Genomic DNA, 16,153 nt, shown 5'->3' on the forward strand with positions numbered 1-16,153 from the left:
TGTTTGGGATCATTGTCATGCTGAAAGACCCAGCCACGTTTCATCTTCAATGCCCTTGCTGATGGAAGGAGGTGTTCACTCAAAATCTCACGATACATGGCCCCATTCATTCTTTCCTTTACACGGATCAGTCGTCCTGGTCCCTTTGCAGAAAAACAGCCCCAAAGCATGATGTTTCCACCCCTATGCTTCACAGTAGGTATGGTGTTCTTTGGATGCAACTCAGCATTCTCTCTCCTCCAAACACAACGAGTTGAGTTTAGACCAAAACGGTCTACTTTGGTTTCATCTGACCATATGACATTCTCCCAATCCTCTTCTGGATCATCCAAATGCTCTCTAGCAAACTTCAGACGGGCCCGGACATGTACTGGCTTAAGCAGGGGGACACATCTGGCACTGCAGGATTTGAGTCCCTGGCAGCATAGTGTGTTACTGATGGTAGCCTTTGTTACTTTGGTCCCAGCTCTCTGCAGGTCATTCACTAGGTCCCCCCGTGTGGTTCTGGGATTTTTGCTCACCGTTCTTGCAATCATTTTGACCCCACAGGGTGAGATCTTGCATGGAGCCCCAGATCGAGGGAGATTATCAGTGGTCTTGTATGTCTTCCATTTTCTAATTATTGCTCCCACAGTTGATTTCTTCACACCAAGCTGCTTGCCTATTGCAGATTCAGTCTTCCCAGCCTGATGCAGGTCTACAATTTTGTTTCTGGTGTCCTTCAACAGCTCTTTGGTCTTGGCCATAGTGGAGTTTGGAGTGTGACTGTTTGAGGTTGTGGACAGGTGTCTTTTATACTGGTAACAAGGTCAAACAGGTGCCATTACTACAGGTAACGAGTGGAGGACAGAGGAGCCTCTTAAAGAAGTAGTTACAGGTCTGTGAGAGCCAGACATCTTGCTTGTTTGTAGGTGACCAAATACTTATTTTCCACCATGATTTGCAAATAAATTCTTTAAAAATCAGACAATGGGATTTTCTGGATTTTTTTTCCCATTTTGTCTCTCATAGTTGAGGTATACCTATGATGAAAATTACAGGCCTCTCTCATCTTTTTAAGTGGGAGAACTTGCACAATTGGTGGCTGACTAAATACTTTTTTGCCCCACTGTATATACATATATGGTAGTCTGGTAATATGCAAAATAGCATGAATAAGCACTAAGTAATTGTTATAGGTGGCAGCACTTCAGTGACTTTGGCTGATTTTGAAAAGCAAAGTAAAATCACAGTACCTGATAAGTGCTTGGATGGGAGAACACCAGGAAATCCCAGGGTTGTATGATAGACTGGAAGATGGAAAAACATACTGAAAAAAAGCAGTGGCAAGCTACTTCTACAGTATATTGTTGCTAAGAAAATTACATTGACATGTCCGAAGTTCCCAGGAGTTGAATTCCCCTTGAAGAAGATTTTACCTGTACTTGTTGATCATAAATGTCTGTCTTATTTAATATGTGATCCTAATGCACATCCCAGTTGTTTTCTGATGGATATAGATCTTGAGGAGATCCCTTCTGCCAGGGTAGAAGTTTCAAGGTCCTGAATTATGATAGAGCTGGCTTTGGATCTAAAGCTGCTTTGTTCCCTGAGAAGGGGTAATTTGGATCTTTAATCTATGCCAAATAGAGTTAGTATGGGACAATTCCCTTTTACTGTAATTTATAGGAGGAAAAAAAAAAAAAATGCTTCAACAGGGAAAAGGGGTAGTGAAAACTTTTTTTCTTTCCCATCTTCTGTTTTAACTGGGAATAGCTGATAGATTGTGGAAAAAGTGAGAAATAGATGTTTTTGCACCCATCCCCTGTGAGATTGCTGTGCTAATCCTTAGGGGATTAAGTAATGATTTTAATAGATCTCGGCATTTCCTAAAACAAAGGAATCTATTCATATAAAAATAAGCCATATTAAGTTCAACAAAGCTTATTCTGAGAAAAGTACTTATAGGATTGCAACATAAATCATTGATTTGCAAGGCTGTGTAACTATAGATTTATAATTCTATATATCTATTGAAAAATGATTGCAATTTTTCTTACTGGAACAGCACTTAAATTATCATTAACATTTGCTTATTTTAGTTTTTGATCTTTTAAAGTACATTATATACTTAGGCAATGAAAAGGGAACCAGGCAAAGGAAAATTGCAAAAGTTTGATAAGGTATAATTGGAAAAAAAAATACATGCAAAGCTAGAAAATGATCAGTGCTGGAGCATTGTTGTAAATGTGCAATGTATAATTTAGTAAAATGCATCCATAAAACAGGAGTGACATAAAGAGAGCTTAATTCCTGAGGAAAAAATAATAATAAAGATGGGTACACCATTTCTTTTTGAGAGACAGACTAAGCACTATCATAGTAGTAACTAATGATTATTAGAGTTTCTTAACTTTTCAACCTTATTCTCAGTGTGTTCCATCTTGGAGCAAAACATTTAACTCTGCCTTTCATAACCTATCTGTTGCCTCTGTTTTTCTAGTCCAAGTGCTTCTCTAAATTGCTTGTCCAGCCTGTGCTTTGCACCATGTCTGCTCTGATAACATTTCTAGTTGCCCACCAGGTTGTTGGCTACTGTTGTCTTTCCAACTAAACACCTTCTTAGCTTTTATGCGCTATGTGTTAACTTTGAGAGGGCTTCCAATTCTGTTTGTTTCCTGGGTTCGACTTGGCATTCTGTCATTGATTTATAATTGATGAAGGTAGGATGATGTGAAATTAAACCATTGAGCTTGAGTTCAGATCTATAATAATTTCTTCCTCCTGCCTGAATAATAGTACTTTTACTAAATATTTTCTTGTTTATGTTTTCTTTTCACATACAGGGAAGAAATGTCTATCAGTTTTTTACCATGAATACAAGATTTGAAAACACCCCAAATACATCAGATACAACTTTTAAAAAACCCACCAAAACTGTATATACACCTCTTGAGCTCCAGTTCCTAGAACTAAAAAAGCAGTATAAGGATGCTATTCTATGTATTGAGTGTGGTTATAAGTACAGATTTTTTGGAGATGATGCAGAGGTAAAGCACTTCTCTGTATGGCGTTCTGTTACAGTTACATGTTGCTGTTACTAATGTTGTGCATAATTATTGAAAGAGTTATGTGCAGAAGGTAGAATGTGGTATTTCTACAAACTTCCAAGTAAGATAGGAGCTATAAGCAGCCATTGGTTTATATCTTGGCAGAGAGGTTATGTCCACAGCAGCAGCAGCAGCAACGGCATGCTGTTTCATTGGCCCAGATGGCTTATTTTGGTCTGGCTCCAAATAATACTCACGTATTTATTTAACAACTTATCTGCAAGACTGAATTTTGCCAAGTATTCTACACAAATTTGTTTATATTTGGGTATATGTTTTAATTGCAAAATATGCTTGAAGTATAAGGTAAGTATTGACAAAGATTAGAATTAAAAAAAACCACTATCTACTGTAATTTCCTGTTTTGTGCTTCTGCTTGCCTAGACATTATAATTATAATATGTTAATACGTGCAACATACCTGTTATAATATGTTAATAAATTGTAATATGTTAATAAGGTTGTAGTCTTATTTAATCTTTTGAGACTTTTAAAACTACTCAGTATATTTCAGTAGATGTCGTTAAGTGGTTGTTATATGCACATAAGAATTTTGTAGTATATATACTGCTACCAGAATAAATTGTTAATTACCATCATATTTTATAGATTGCTGCTAAGGAGCTGAATATATATTGTCATAAAAATCACAACTTTATGACTGCCAGTATACCAACGCACAGACTGTTCGTTCATGTTCACCGTCTTGTAGCAAAGGGATATAAGGTTTGGTTCTAAAGCTACATATATAATTCTAGTTTTATGTAAGCTTGTTTTTCAAAGTTACGTGTTTTCGAAAAAATATTCCATACTAAGTGATCTTAACTGGTAGTATTTCCCTTTCCTACTTCTTAATTTGATCAGGAGTTTGTAGCTATAATTCCAAGCCAAAACTGTTGACTAAATTTGCTTTTGAAAGAATCAAAGCATGCATTTCATTCTTCTGATTTTATATGCAATCTTCCAATATTGTTTGTGTGCTTTTTCTCCCAGTTACTTTGCTGTTCATATTATTTATGATGTATGACTTTGGCTTGGAACATAGGAAACTATTTTATATCATTAGATAATTGATCCATCTGGCATAGTATACTATTTCCTTTGTTTGGCAAAGGGTCTTCACGATTTTAGGCAGGGGCCTTGAACTTCTTCTGGCAAAACAAATGCTCAGTGACTGAACTGCAGCTCTTTGCTTCTCTACATGGCTTTTAAAATAACTAGTAATAGCAAGGGTTCTTACTGTGAGTTGTGGCCCTCCAGGAGATCACAAGCAACTTAGGGAAGATCACAATTTTTTTTAAAGCTAATTAAGCTTTAATTAACAACAGCATTATTATTTATTTATTTATATTCATGTGGGGCTTATACAGATTCATTTATTGTTTAGTTGGTTGCAGTACTGCAAAGTTTGGGAGACCATGGGCTATGGCGATCCATGTGAATATGTAACATAATGCTAATGTAGATTGGGAATACAGATCACATTGGACTAAGCCAGTCATTATAGTTTATACATTGCACTATGATTAAAATGATCCATGGCTTAATGGTGTGATGTGTGACCCTAAATGTAATGTCATGATCTGTTAGCCTTCCCAAGTAGACCAGAGAGGAAACACGACCAGATGAGCTATTTCTACTTTATTATAAGCCTAGGTTAACAGAATTTTGCAAGTCTGAAAGTACAAATCTCCCGCCATCTCTTTTACAGCCTGATAAGTTAGGGAGGTTCCTTTCTGAGTTTCTTTCTCTAGCTGTTACACAGCTGCAGGCTCCTCCCCCTCTCATCTGATCATTCCCTAGGCAGCATCTCTTCCTCCCGTCTCCCAAGGTCATTCCCACATACCATTACATGATCAGAGGTTGGCTACCAAGTCAGACCAGAATGTTATGATTGTCAAGATATATTTTGAAGGAGTAGGATCTACTTGATCATATGTTGTACCTATGAAATATGGTACAAAGTTATAAATCAGTGTTTCTTGGCTGTTCCCTCCAGCTTGGTGCGTACATGGGCTAGTGGAATTTAACTGCATGATATACAACATATTTGTGTAGCTGGAAGTTGATACAGGATTGCTAAGATCCTTTGCATCTTTTTGACAGTTGAGCTCTAGCATTTGGTAGATGCAGAGAAAAGTTGATTGACCTCAGAGCCAGAGAAAGGGCTTCTTATTTTTACATCTCTGCTCTCACCAAGTAAGTATGCAGTTAACCCAGTTGTTGTGTCCTACCTACCTTTATGGCAGGAGAAGAAGAGTAGGAATAGGACTTTCCCTCTTCCCTTTAAAGTTCTTATGCTGAAAGGAAGCTTAGAGCTTGTCATAACTGGCTAGAGCCTGGATAAGTACTTACTATGGTTTATGAGGTACAGTCATTTAGTTTAAAAGACACTAAGAGTGGAGGGGTGAAAATAGTTCTGGAAACTTACAGAATTAAGGGAAGAGGGAATTGGATTAATGTACATATTCGAAGGGTTTTTCAGAAACTAGTTCACTGCACCAAAAATACTAATTTTGTATTGAATATTGAAATTGGTAAATAGTTGATATGGCTAGTACTTGCAGTATTTCAGTAGACTTTCTTCAGTTGTCTTTGCTTTTTTATTATCTTTTCCCTTGCGTGGTGAATTGCAGTACATAAAATAGAGAAGAAATCCTTGTTCTTTTGTTTAAGCATGATATTATGTCACAGGTCCACTATTCCTCAATCCCAGAGGAAAAACACTTGCAGATATACTGAATTAATAGGTTTGATTTCCACCGGTTTGTGGAAATAGTTCAATAGTTAACATGATATTTATTTTTATTTAATGTTTTTCAGTGTTTCATGTTCTCTGCTTCTTGCAGGTAGGAGTAGTAAAGCAAATGGAAACTGCTGCTTTGAAGGCTGTTGGAGAGAACAAAAGCTCTCTTTTTACCCGAAAACTAACTTCACTGTATACAAAATCTACATTTCTAGGAGAAGATATCCTTTTATTAAGTGTGTTGAATTATTTTGGTGATGTTTATTATCCCATACCTCTTCTTGTTAGTCTGAAATATCCTCCTGTTATCCTTCCAGATACATTTACACGTGCTTCATCTGTTTTGCCCACAGAGTTTCCCAAATTAGGGATGATGGTTTTCCTATTGTGTTGTTCCATGTATTCAAATAGCATCTTATTATATAGATTATTATATAAAACTCATTGTATAAATGTGATGTGGTCTGTTTGCTTCCCCTAGTCACAGGGCTAAGGGAAAAATGATTAGGGGGATTAAAATACAATCTACGAAAATAAAAAAGCATTCGGAGATTCTTGGTTTTTTAAAAAGTGACAGGAGCAACAGTAGAGGTTTATAAAATAAATTAAGAAGAAAGAAAAACACATTTTTCTACTTTCATAATGTAGAATCTCCATCCATCTAACTAGAGAAAGAAGCCTTCACAAAATGGTCTCGTGCAAAGGTAACAATTTCAGACCAGTATACTATAATATTTGGGTTATGTAAGGACTGTGTAGAAAATTAATTTCCTTTAACACTTGGTACATTTGAATCCCCTGCTGAAATTGGATAATTCAATGGATGCTGAGGAAATTCCATCTAATGTCTGGGATAATTATCTTCTCTGTATCTCTGAAAATAAAGAAAATTTAAACCAAAAGAATCACAACATTGTTTTAGGCATAGTGGTAAGCATTTCTAAAGAGTTTTTAATTTATAATTGTAGCTGTAGAAGTTGTAATTGTTAACAATATATCCACCTGTACTTTAGTAGAAATGCTATAATTTGTTCTAGTTCAGTGCTGCATCAGCAGTGAAAGTGACTTTCTCAGCTGTTGGTTTTCTGTTGGCTCTGCAAACTTTCTAAGGGTCAGAGTACCCTTCAGGAGTGGGTTGGCTGTAGGATGGAGGGACTGAAAGGACTTCTGTCCAATTTTGTGAGTTCTTTCTTCCCACCCATGCCCCAAACTAATCCTTTTACCCTATCCTTCAGAAATAGTTTTGGGGAGACTGATAATGGGAAGAAAAAGTGGGAAAACTGCATTCTAACAGAATGAGTATGAGAATGAGTTATGGAGTAATATAATACTATAGAGTAGTAGGTTCAGGTTTGTTTGTTTGTTTTACGTACAGATTTTATAGATTGGTTAAGGGCTAAAGTGTCCCACTGAAGTGTTCCTTTCAGCAGAAATGAAATGGAACTAACTCAGATCAAACACAATTCTATATAAGAAAATCTTGGGAACTATGAAAGTTTGACAGTTTATATCAATCTTCCCCAATTGATTTTGCCCCTCCTCTCGTGTTAGATTACAACAGGGCCATTGCCTTAGCTGGCTGGAGGTTCATTTAAGTCATAATCCAGTGTATCTGTGAGATGGCATGTTGAGGAACATCAAAATTGGATTTAGTTAATTTTGGGATATCCCAGGATTTGGAATAACCTGATGAAACTAATTGAACGCAAGATCATAAATAGAAAAGGACCTCAGTACAAACATGAAACAAATATACGATATGAATTGTACCACATGCAGTGATGTTCACTAGTTTAGACATTTTAAACAATTAATGGAGTCATCTTAATAATGGTTGTTAGTCAGGCCAATTGAATGGAACTGCTTGCCTGCTAAGTACTTCCTGCAAATACCTTGAGACACCTGTATGGCTGAAGACAAATAATAGCAACTTGATGTGGACATTTTTCTTTTTTAGTAAATCAAAACATAATACAATTAACATTCTTTAGAATCATTCTATAACTATGTTGGTTTATTGTACTACAGAGAAGAGAGAAATAAGATGCCTTGGGGTTGCACAGAGTTACTGTATCTTGAAAATAATATAAGAAGTTGCTATGTTTATTCTTTTTTCAGGCTGTCCAGCCTACTACAGGAGAGGTTCTCTTTGACAGTTTTCAAGATTCTGTAGCTCGTTCAGAGTTGGAAAATCTAATATTACGCCTGCAGCCAGTTGAGATTATTCTTCCTAGAGACGTGTCAGATCAGACTGAGAAGCTTATAAGTCGTATGACTTCTGTATGGTAAGCTTTGCGTAGTAGAACAATTTGATATATGGTTGGGACAAGGCTCGGTGAGATCTTTGGACTGAAAAGTCTACCTTTGTATATAAATCTCCCCCATTTTTAATTGTTTACAAAGAATTCAAACATTATTGAATTTCTGTATGTTATTTCTACCATTAAGATAGTTCGCATTTAAATTTAAATAAGCTTGTGGAAATTACAATGAAAGAATTACTAAAAACATATTCATATGTAAGCATGGTCTTTACTGGGCATGTGTGTCTCTGTCTTGCTTCACAATGTACATCTAGCATTAAAGGAAATTCATAATTCTGAAAAATGAAGAGCAAATTTAAAATACTTTTAAGCTTAAATTAGATTAAATTACGGTTGTATCTAAGGGAATGACAGCATCACATATGTATGTGATTTAGATTAAGTGGGAATCTTTTGGAATTGTAATAATATGAAAACAAAGGTCAAATTGGGAAAACATGGTTAAGAATGCAATTCTGTATATTGGTATTTGAAAGTACAGATCTTTGAACCTAGCAGGGCTTATTTCTACACAGGATTGAACTGTAAAGTCAGTGCTGGGTTCTATTCCATGGGATGTAAGCTCAGGTTTTGAGCAACTTTACCCTTATATTAAATAGCACAGTGTTTATTTGAACCTATGTAGTATTCTGAAGTTATACTTGATCCATGGGAACCAGTGGCATCTTTAACTGTTTTGGACAGCAGTTGAGGGTCTAAACAGGCCCAACCCTACCATTATTTAGAACAATTTTGATATTGCAAAATGTAAGCAAATTATTATTTAATTATTATTGTATTTTATTCCCTGGAAAGATGTACATAGGAGTTTCTGATTCTTGTGCCAGACTAGTTTTGGCTAAACTTGAGTATTATCCACTGTAATTTGGAAAAAAGGTACAATTTTTAATATAAACCAAGCAGCTGACTAAAGGTAAGCAAGTATGTAATAAATATACTGTTTTAATTTTATAGAAAAAGGCAGATTCAGAATACATTATTTTTTAAAAATAGTGGTTCTATGAGAAATCCTATTCTAGAAATTTGATTTTACTATGTAGTTATTTTTTCTCTTTTGCAAACATTTGCTTTGAAATGCTTTAATGTTAGTTCCATCAAATGTATTATTTTAAAAGAATATTCTTTTTAATCACTCCATCAAATTCAGTGTAAAACATTGAGAACTGATAACGTTCAAAATTAGTGTTGCTTTTGAGTTTGATTAAAGTTGTTTTTAAGTAGTTTTAGCTAAATCTGTTCCTCAACCCTTCTAAATTAATAACAATAGGCTAGGTTTTTAGATTAAGTATATTACATTAAAACAAAAAAGCTTGTAATTTTTCAAATAGTTTTATAACATTACATAAATAAATGGTTTATTGCAACAAATGATTCACCACTAGGGGGTCATATAGTATTTCACTTTGGATAATCTCCCTGATAGCCGCTTTCTCCTTTTTACTTAATTTCTGTGGGTACAGTCTCTTGAAACTTGTGTATTTTAAAATCCCTGGAAGAAATGTAAGATCTAATTTATTCTAAGGATTTATAATCTACTTTACAGGAACTTTACTTCATTGAATTGTGCGTTGTCATAAAAATATACAGGTAAAAACAATGTAGAACATTGCAGTCGCAGAACAGGATAAACTGCCATCAGAAATCAATCTGTTATATATTACTTCATTAGCTAGTAGTTTAACTTCTCTGGATTCAGTGATAATCTGATCAGGCAGTATTTTCTTTATGAATTCTTCCATTGGATATACAGTTTAAGAACGAATTCCGTTCCCAAGGTCAGTTCTTAAGTCAAATTTGTATGTAAGCTGGAACAGTACTATTGTAAAATACTGTATAAGGAGTATTGTATAATGAACTTGAACTATTGTGTATTTAATTTGAATCATTGTGTATTTAACTCGAATTTTGCTCCATTCCAGTAGGCTCCATTCTTAACTATGGGTCATCTTTAAACTGGGCATTCTTAACCCAGGGACTACCCGTATTATATCTTACTCTGATAAAAAAGTTCCTGCTTGAATTAGGCACTGACATATGTTTCCTCTCTATGTTGTCATTTTCAACTCTTCTGTACTTTAAAATCTCATAAGCATTAGGAGAAGTGAGCAAGTCCTCATATGTACATTTCTTGCCCCTTTTTCTTGGTAATAAGTAATGATCTGATACTGTACTAGGTTTTAGTACATGTTACTTTTAGAACTATGTTACTTCAAATATAGGTAAGCATAATATTTACTGGGACAGGATAGGTTCTTCACCAAAGCCCCTATATTACAGTGGTACCTCTACTTACGAACGCCTCTACATACGAAAATTTCGAGATATGACCAGCTCCAGCACCAAAAATTTACCTCTACTTACAAACTCGCCTCGACTTATGAACTGGATCCGCGGCCATTTTCCCTGCTGCCACACGGTCGTGGCTTCCTGTGGGCGAGATCGCGGTAGCAAGGAGACGTTCGGTGAGGCTTGTGGTGTGTTTTGTGGCGTTTTGGAAGGTTTTGGAAGGTGTTTGGTGTGCTTGTCAGCAAGCCTCCAGAGCAGGCTTGGCAAGAATAAGGCTTTGAAGAAAAAAGTGACGATTGAACTTAAGGACATTATAGAAAAGCACGATCGTGGTATTCGTGTGACTGATCTGGCCTCAGAGTACAAGATGGTGAAGTCGACCATCTCGACTATTCTGAAGAATAAAGATGCCATCAGAGGAGCTGATGTGGCAAAAGGAGTGACAATCTTAATGAGGAAGAGGACACAAGTGGTGGAAGAGGTGGAAAAGCTGTTGTTGGTGTGGCTGAATGAGAAACAGCTGGCAGGTGATAGCGTGAGTGAAGCTATCATCTGTGAAAAAGCCAGGAAGCTGCACAGTGATTTACTGCGGGAAAACCCCTCTACCAGCGCAGCAAGTGAGGAATTTAAAGCCAGCAGAGGCTGGTTTGAGAAATTCCGAAAGAGAAGTGGCATCCACAGTGTGGCAATGAGGCTTCCAGTTCTGACAAGGCTGCTGCAGAAGCCTACCAGAAAGACTTTGAGGACTTCATGAAGGCGGAAGGATACGTCTCTCAGCAAGTGTTCAACTGTGATGAGACAGGGCTCTTCTGGAAGAAGATGCCAAACAGAACTTACATCACGCGGGAGGAAAAGGTACTGCCAGGGCACAAGCCCATGAAGGACAGATTGACCCTTTTGCTGTGTGCGAACGCAAGCGGCGACCTGAAGATTAAGCCGCTGCTCATGTACCATTCCCAGACCCCTCGTGGGTTCAGGGACCACAATGTGAACAAGGCCAGACTGCCTGTCATGTGGAGGGCCAATGCGAGAGCGTGGGTCACAAGGTAATTGTTCATGGAATGGCTGCACGAGGTGTTCGCACCCAGCGTTAAAAAATACCTGTCTGAGAACCAGGTGCCTGAAAGGTGCCTTCTCCTGATGGACAATGCCCCGGCACACCCTCCAACCTTGGTGGATGACATGGACGCCGAGTATGACTTCATAAAGGTCAAGTTCCTCCCCCCCAACATGACACCTCTTCTGCAGCCCATGGACCAGCAAGTGATCTGCAACTTTAAGAAGTTGTACACAAAGGCGCTCTTCACCAGGTGTTTCAATATCACCGAAGAAACATCCTTGACTCTCAAAGAGTTTTGGAAAAAACATTTCAATGTCCTCCACTGCATCAGCCTCATTGACAAAGCCTGGGGAGATGTCACCTGCCGGACCTTAAACTCAGCCTGGAGGAAACTGTGGCCAGAATGTGTCGCTGAACGTGAGTTTGAAGGGTCTGATGCAGAGGTAGTGGAGGAGATTGTGTCCATGGGGAAGAGCATGGGTCTGGTTGTGGATGATGCGGACATAGAGGAGTGTGTTAAGGACCATAAGGAGGAGCTGACCACAGAAGAACTTGCTCAGCTCCGGAGTGAGCAACAGAAAGCGCTTGGCAAGGAGCATTCCACTGAGGAAGAGGAGGAAGGGGAGGAGGTGAGCAGTGATGTGATAAAATCCATCATGCAGAAATGGAATGAGTGCCAGGATTTCATTGAGAAGCACCACCCCAACAGAACTGTGACAACCAGAGCGTTGAACATGATGAACGACAATGTGTTCTCTCATTTCCAGAGGGTTATGCAGCGCAGGAAAAAACAACTGACTTTAGAAAGGTTTTTCCCCAGAACTGAGCCTGCAGCTAAGAGGCAAAGAAGAGAGGAAACCCCTGAAGGAGATCTCCCCGATGTCCTTTTGGAGGGGGACTCTCCCTCCAAACAATAACTGCCTCCCCACCCCATTCTCCCTCTTCATACTGTGCTTTTTTTTCATGTTTTTGTGGTTTAAAAATAAAATGCATATGTTTCAGAACTGTTTAACCGTATGTATTTACATTGAACCTTATGGGGGAAATGTGCCTCGACTTTCGACCAAATTTGGAGGGCGGGTTAGCTGTATTTATATTGAACCTTATGGGGATATTTGCCTCGTGGTGCGACCAAATTCGGAGGGCGGAACGGATTAACCGTATTTACATTGAACCTTATGGGAAAATTTACCTCGACTTGCAACCAACTCGACTTGCGATCAGAGTCACGGAACGGATTAAGTTCGTAAGTAGAGGTACCACTGTATTTCCATAGTATGAATGCAATGTATTGTCAAGCCATGGAGATTTCTAGAACAACTCTTGAACATAATGGTCACAGAATAAAATAAAATATAATCAAGAATTCTTCTGACTCTTTAATGAAGACTACTGCCACTAATTCTCCAGTGGTTTTTTTTTTCTTTTCCTTTTTCAGTATGTTCCTGTCAGAATTAATTAATTATCTATTTATTTATTTATTTCAAATTTGCCACCATCCATCTTACTGCAGAGCAACTCTGGGCGGTTATATATATTTTAAATATGATTTTTTTTCTGTTTATATACATATTGCATGTATTTTTGTCATGTTTGCTCCTGAACAGATTTATCTTTTTTAGTTCTGTTCATAGCACAGAAGTAATTATTAAAATGGTATGCTATATGTGTATGTAAGTTCTAGTAATAAAAATCAAGGAGCGCAGTGGAAAAAATGGGACTAAAATGAAATATAAAGAAGACCATACTAATGACAACAGGTAGAACAACCAGCCTTAGAATTGATAGTGAAGGTATTGAAGTGGTGGATAGTTTCCGCCTTTTAGGATCAATCATCATGTCAGAATCCTCGCAACTTTTTATTACTTTTCTTAAGAAATAGTATTCATGCTTTAACCTGCTTGCTTTTTATGTGCTTAGTATTTGCTGTGGTTCTGCCATGGGGGAAGGGAAATGGATAGAAGAAGGCTAGAGGCAGATGGGCTCTTATCACAGGGACTGGAATGCTCAAGGCCGTACCAGTGGGAGAATATGAGGAGGCTACGTAGGTAGGGGGGTGAAGGAGGGAAAAAGGGTAAAAAACTTCTCATAATGCTTACAAAAATCTGAACAAGATTTTAAAGTACAGAAGAGTTGAAAATGACAACAGAGAGAGGAAACATATGTCAGTGCCTAATTCAAGCAGAAACTTGAATCTTTTTTCCTTATTAATTATGAAAATGGCTTCATAATTAGGGGAGTATCTCACATTGTTACTTCTGGTCATCTTATGACAGTCTTTTAGGCCCAGGGTTCCATGTTCTCTGGACTAGATACTGTATTTTGTATTGCTATTGCTATTCTTCCAGTTGTTAGGTCACACATTCTTCCCATTCTGTCTTTGAACCAAAAGGACTAGCAACTGGAAATCAGTGAATTAGTGAGCATGTGAAACTATTTTAAAACTCTGTTTCCATATTAAATGTAGATAGCTATTTATTTTGCTTAAAATAGTTTTCATTTCGTGTTTCTTAGGAATTTTTTTGTTGTACCTGCAATCTCCCAAAATATTGAAGCAGTGAAGCAACATGGATTGCATTCATTAGAAATTCTGCCTTTTATAAATGTAGGGGACTTTGAAATGGCCTTTCATATTTTGTTGCACTGCAAAAAAAAAAAAAAAAAAAAAGGAGGAGGAGGAGAAGCAGAAGCAAGAAAGAAAAAGGAGAAAGCACTTAGAAATCTTGTTCTAGTTGGATTGAAACTGGTTATAATCTTATTCAGAGATGGTATCCATAGGAAGCGAATGCAGATTTCTGTACAGAGATACTGAAATAAAGCAGTGCTTCCATTTTTTAAGGCATAGTACAAATGTATCAATGCCAACAAAGAAACAACTTAGAAAAGTTCATTCAGGAAAAAAAAACCCTAAATGTTGTAGGTAAGCATGTTATTTTCCCTTCTCATGAAAAAGGTTAGGTAAAAACAGATTGTATGATAGAAGACTATATCTTGCACTCCAGGGGTGCATAGTTTGCAATATAAATTAGTTGAACATTGCCATTTGAAGAACATCAACCATAGATAGTACCGGTAACAAGATAAAAGTGTTTGTAAATCCAAGTCTTTGCAGTACAAAAGGGAAGCAAATAAAGAAGATGTAGTAGTGATTGGATTGAATCACTTCAAAAAATGAACAAAAATCTTAATTCGCTCAGTTTTAGGTAAAACGTCTTGAAGAATAACTCTGTTAATGGAATCTTTTATCTTAAATGTTGAAATTCAATAGTTTGTGCTTGGTGCTTGAAAGTTTATAGAAAAGTTACTGTAATTGTGTTGTTCCTTATTCATTGGTTGTTGAGCTATTGCCGGTGGAACTATATCATAGCAGATGAAATCCAATAATTTAAATACTTATATTTCTATTCATGGAGTTTTATTTGATCTTTTACCTGTTAAACCAGATTACCTGTTGCCCTGCTTGAGTTCCTTATATGTAGAATAGGAGTAACAAAAAACTGTACTATGTTACATGATTCTTTTCAAGGGTCTGTTCATCTGTTTCTTCTTATTTGCACTTTTAAGCTTCTTGTACTTGTTTTCAAATGATCCTGGAATCTTTCCTCTCTGTATCTATAATCTGCATTATTCTTTGGAATCTTAACAATTATCCAGATAATATTTGTTTCTCTTGCCTCTTATTATAGGAAATACAGGTTTTCTGTATAATTGGAAGAAGTATAAAAATGTCAAATTGGGTCTAACTATTGGAAGAAATGTAAAAATGTCAAATTGGGTCTAACTATTAGCTTAAGCAGAGGTCAGATTTATTCCACAGTTTCATTATATGACTGCAACCCTTATCTGTTACAGGATTCTTAGTCTAAGTCTTACTTGTTGGTAGAATATAATTAGAATTAAGAATTCTTGGAGTGAGCCAGAACTGGATTCCAAAAATCAGGACAGCCACTAGGTGGCATTACGAATTGTCTGTGTTGCCCTTTAATAGTTGTCTAATTTTTTGCAGCACAGATGTGATAACTCTGTTTTTAGCTCTGGACCCAAAGAATTGGGTCTAAGAGTAAGACATCCATGGAGAGCTGTTACTAATGGGGCATAAATTTTGTATGCTGGATTAACTCGTTTGTGTCTTTTCAGCTGTGGTAGGCCAGAATTTTCAACATTTTTCATTTCTTGGAGTTTTAATGGGAGGATAAGTGGCAAAATGGGTAACTTAAAGCTCCTGTGATAAAATGTTTCAAGCTGGCTTTGGACTACTGCATGTACTTCCAAATTCTCTTTCACTGTTGAATCTCTATGACTCCAAAGGTTCTTTCAGCTGAGTTGTTTCTTCTGGGTCTAGTTCAAATAGCATCTTGAAGCAAACATTTAATCTTGGTTTCATTTGAGGACCAGACATACATACTGTATTTTTCCATCAATAAGACGCCCCCATGTATAAGACGCCCCCCACTTTTCCAACCCAAAATTAAGAAATCAGTATTTTAAAGATAGTGCAGAACACATTTTTATTTAGTAATTAGGTAACATTGACCTGATACACTCGGTGGGAGGAGGTCCAAACCATCTCTATGCAGCTCTATTTCCATGCTCTTTTGGATAAGTGATTACATTCAATCACGAGTGAAACTGCCGATAGCTTGTCTCT

At 37.0% G+C, this 16,153-nt stretch overlaps 1 protein-coding gene and 1 pseudogene across 1 annotated transcript in view; one reads left to right on the forward strand and one right to left on the reverse strand.

Annotated features, from left to right (window-relative positions):
- The window catches only part of LOC148213757 (uncharacterized), a 261,467-nt pseudogene that overhangs the window by 197,748 nt on the left and 47,566 nt on the right, over positions 1-16,153 (reverse strand).
- The window catches only part of MSH3 (mutS homolog 3), a 62,613-nt gene that overhangs the window by 4,239 nt on the left and 42,221 nt on the right, over positions 1-16,153 (forward strand). Inside the window, exons 4-8 of the mRNA XM_088130426.1 lie at positions 2,826-3,029; positions 3,699-3,815; positions 5,939-6,056; positions 6,623-6,765; positions 7,954-8,120. Of these exons, the coding sequence (XP_087986552.1) occupies positions 2,826-3,029; positions 3,699-3,815; positions 5,939-6,056; positions 6,623-6,765; positions 7,954-8,120 (749 nt within the window). The remainder of the gene's footprint in view (positions 1-2,825; positions 3,030-3,698; positions 3,816-5,938; positions 6,057-6,622; positions 6,766-7,953; positions 8,121-16,153) is intronic.

Source organism: Python bivittatus, unplaced genomic scaffold, assembly GCF_059951505.1.
Source record: "Python bivittatus isolate LINGU-HERP-01145 unplaced genomic scaffold, Pbiv_v1 ctg000850_np1212, whole genome shotgun sequence".
Lineage (NCBI taxonomy): Eukaryota > Metazoa > Chordata > Lepidosauria > Squamata > Pythonidae > Python > Python bivittatus.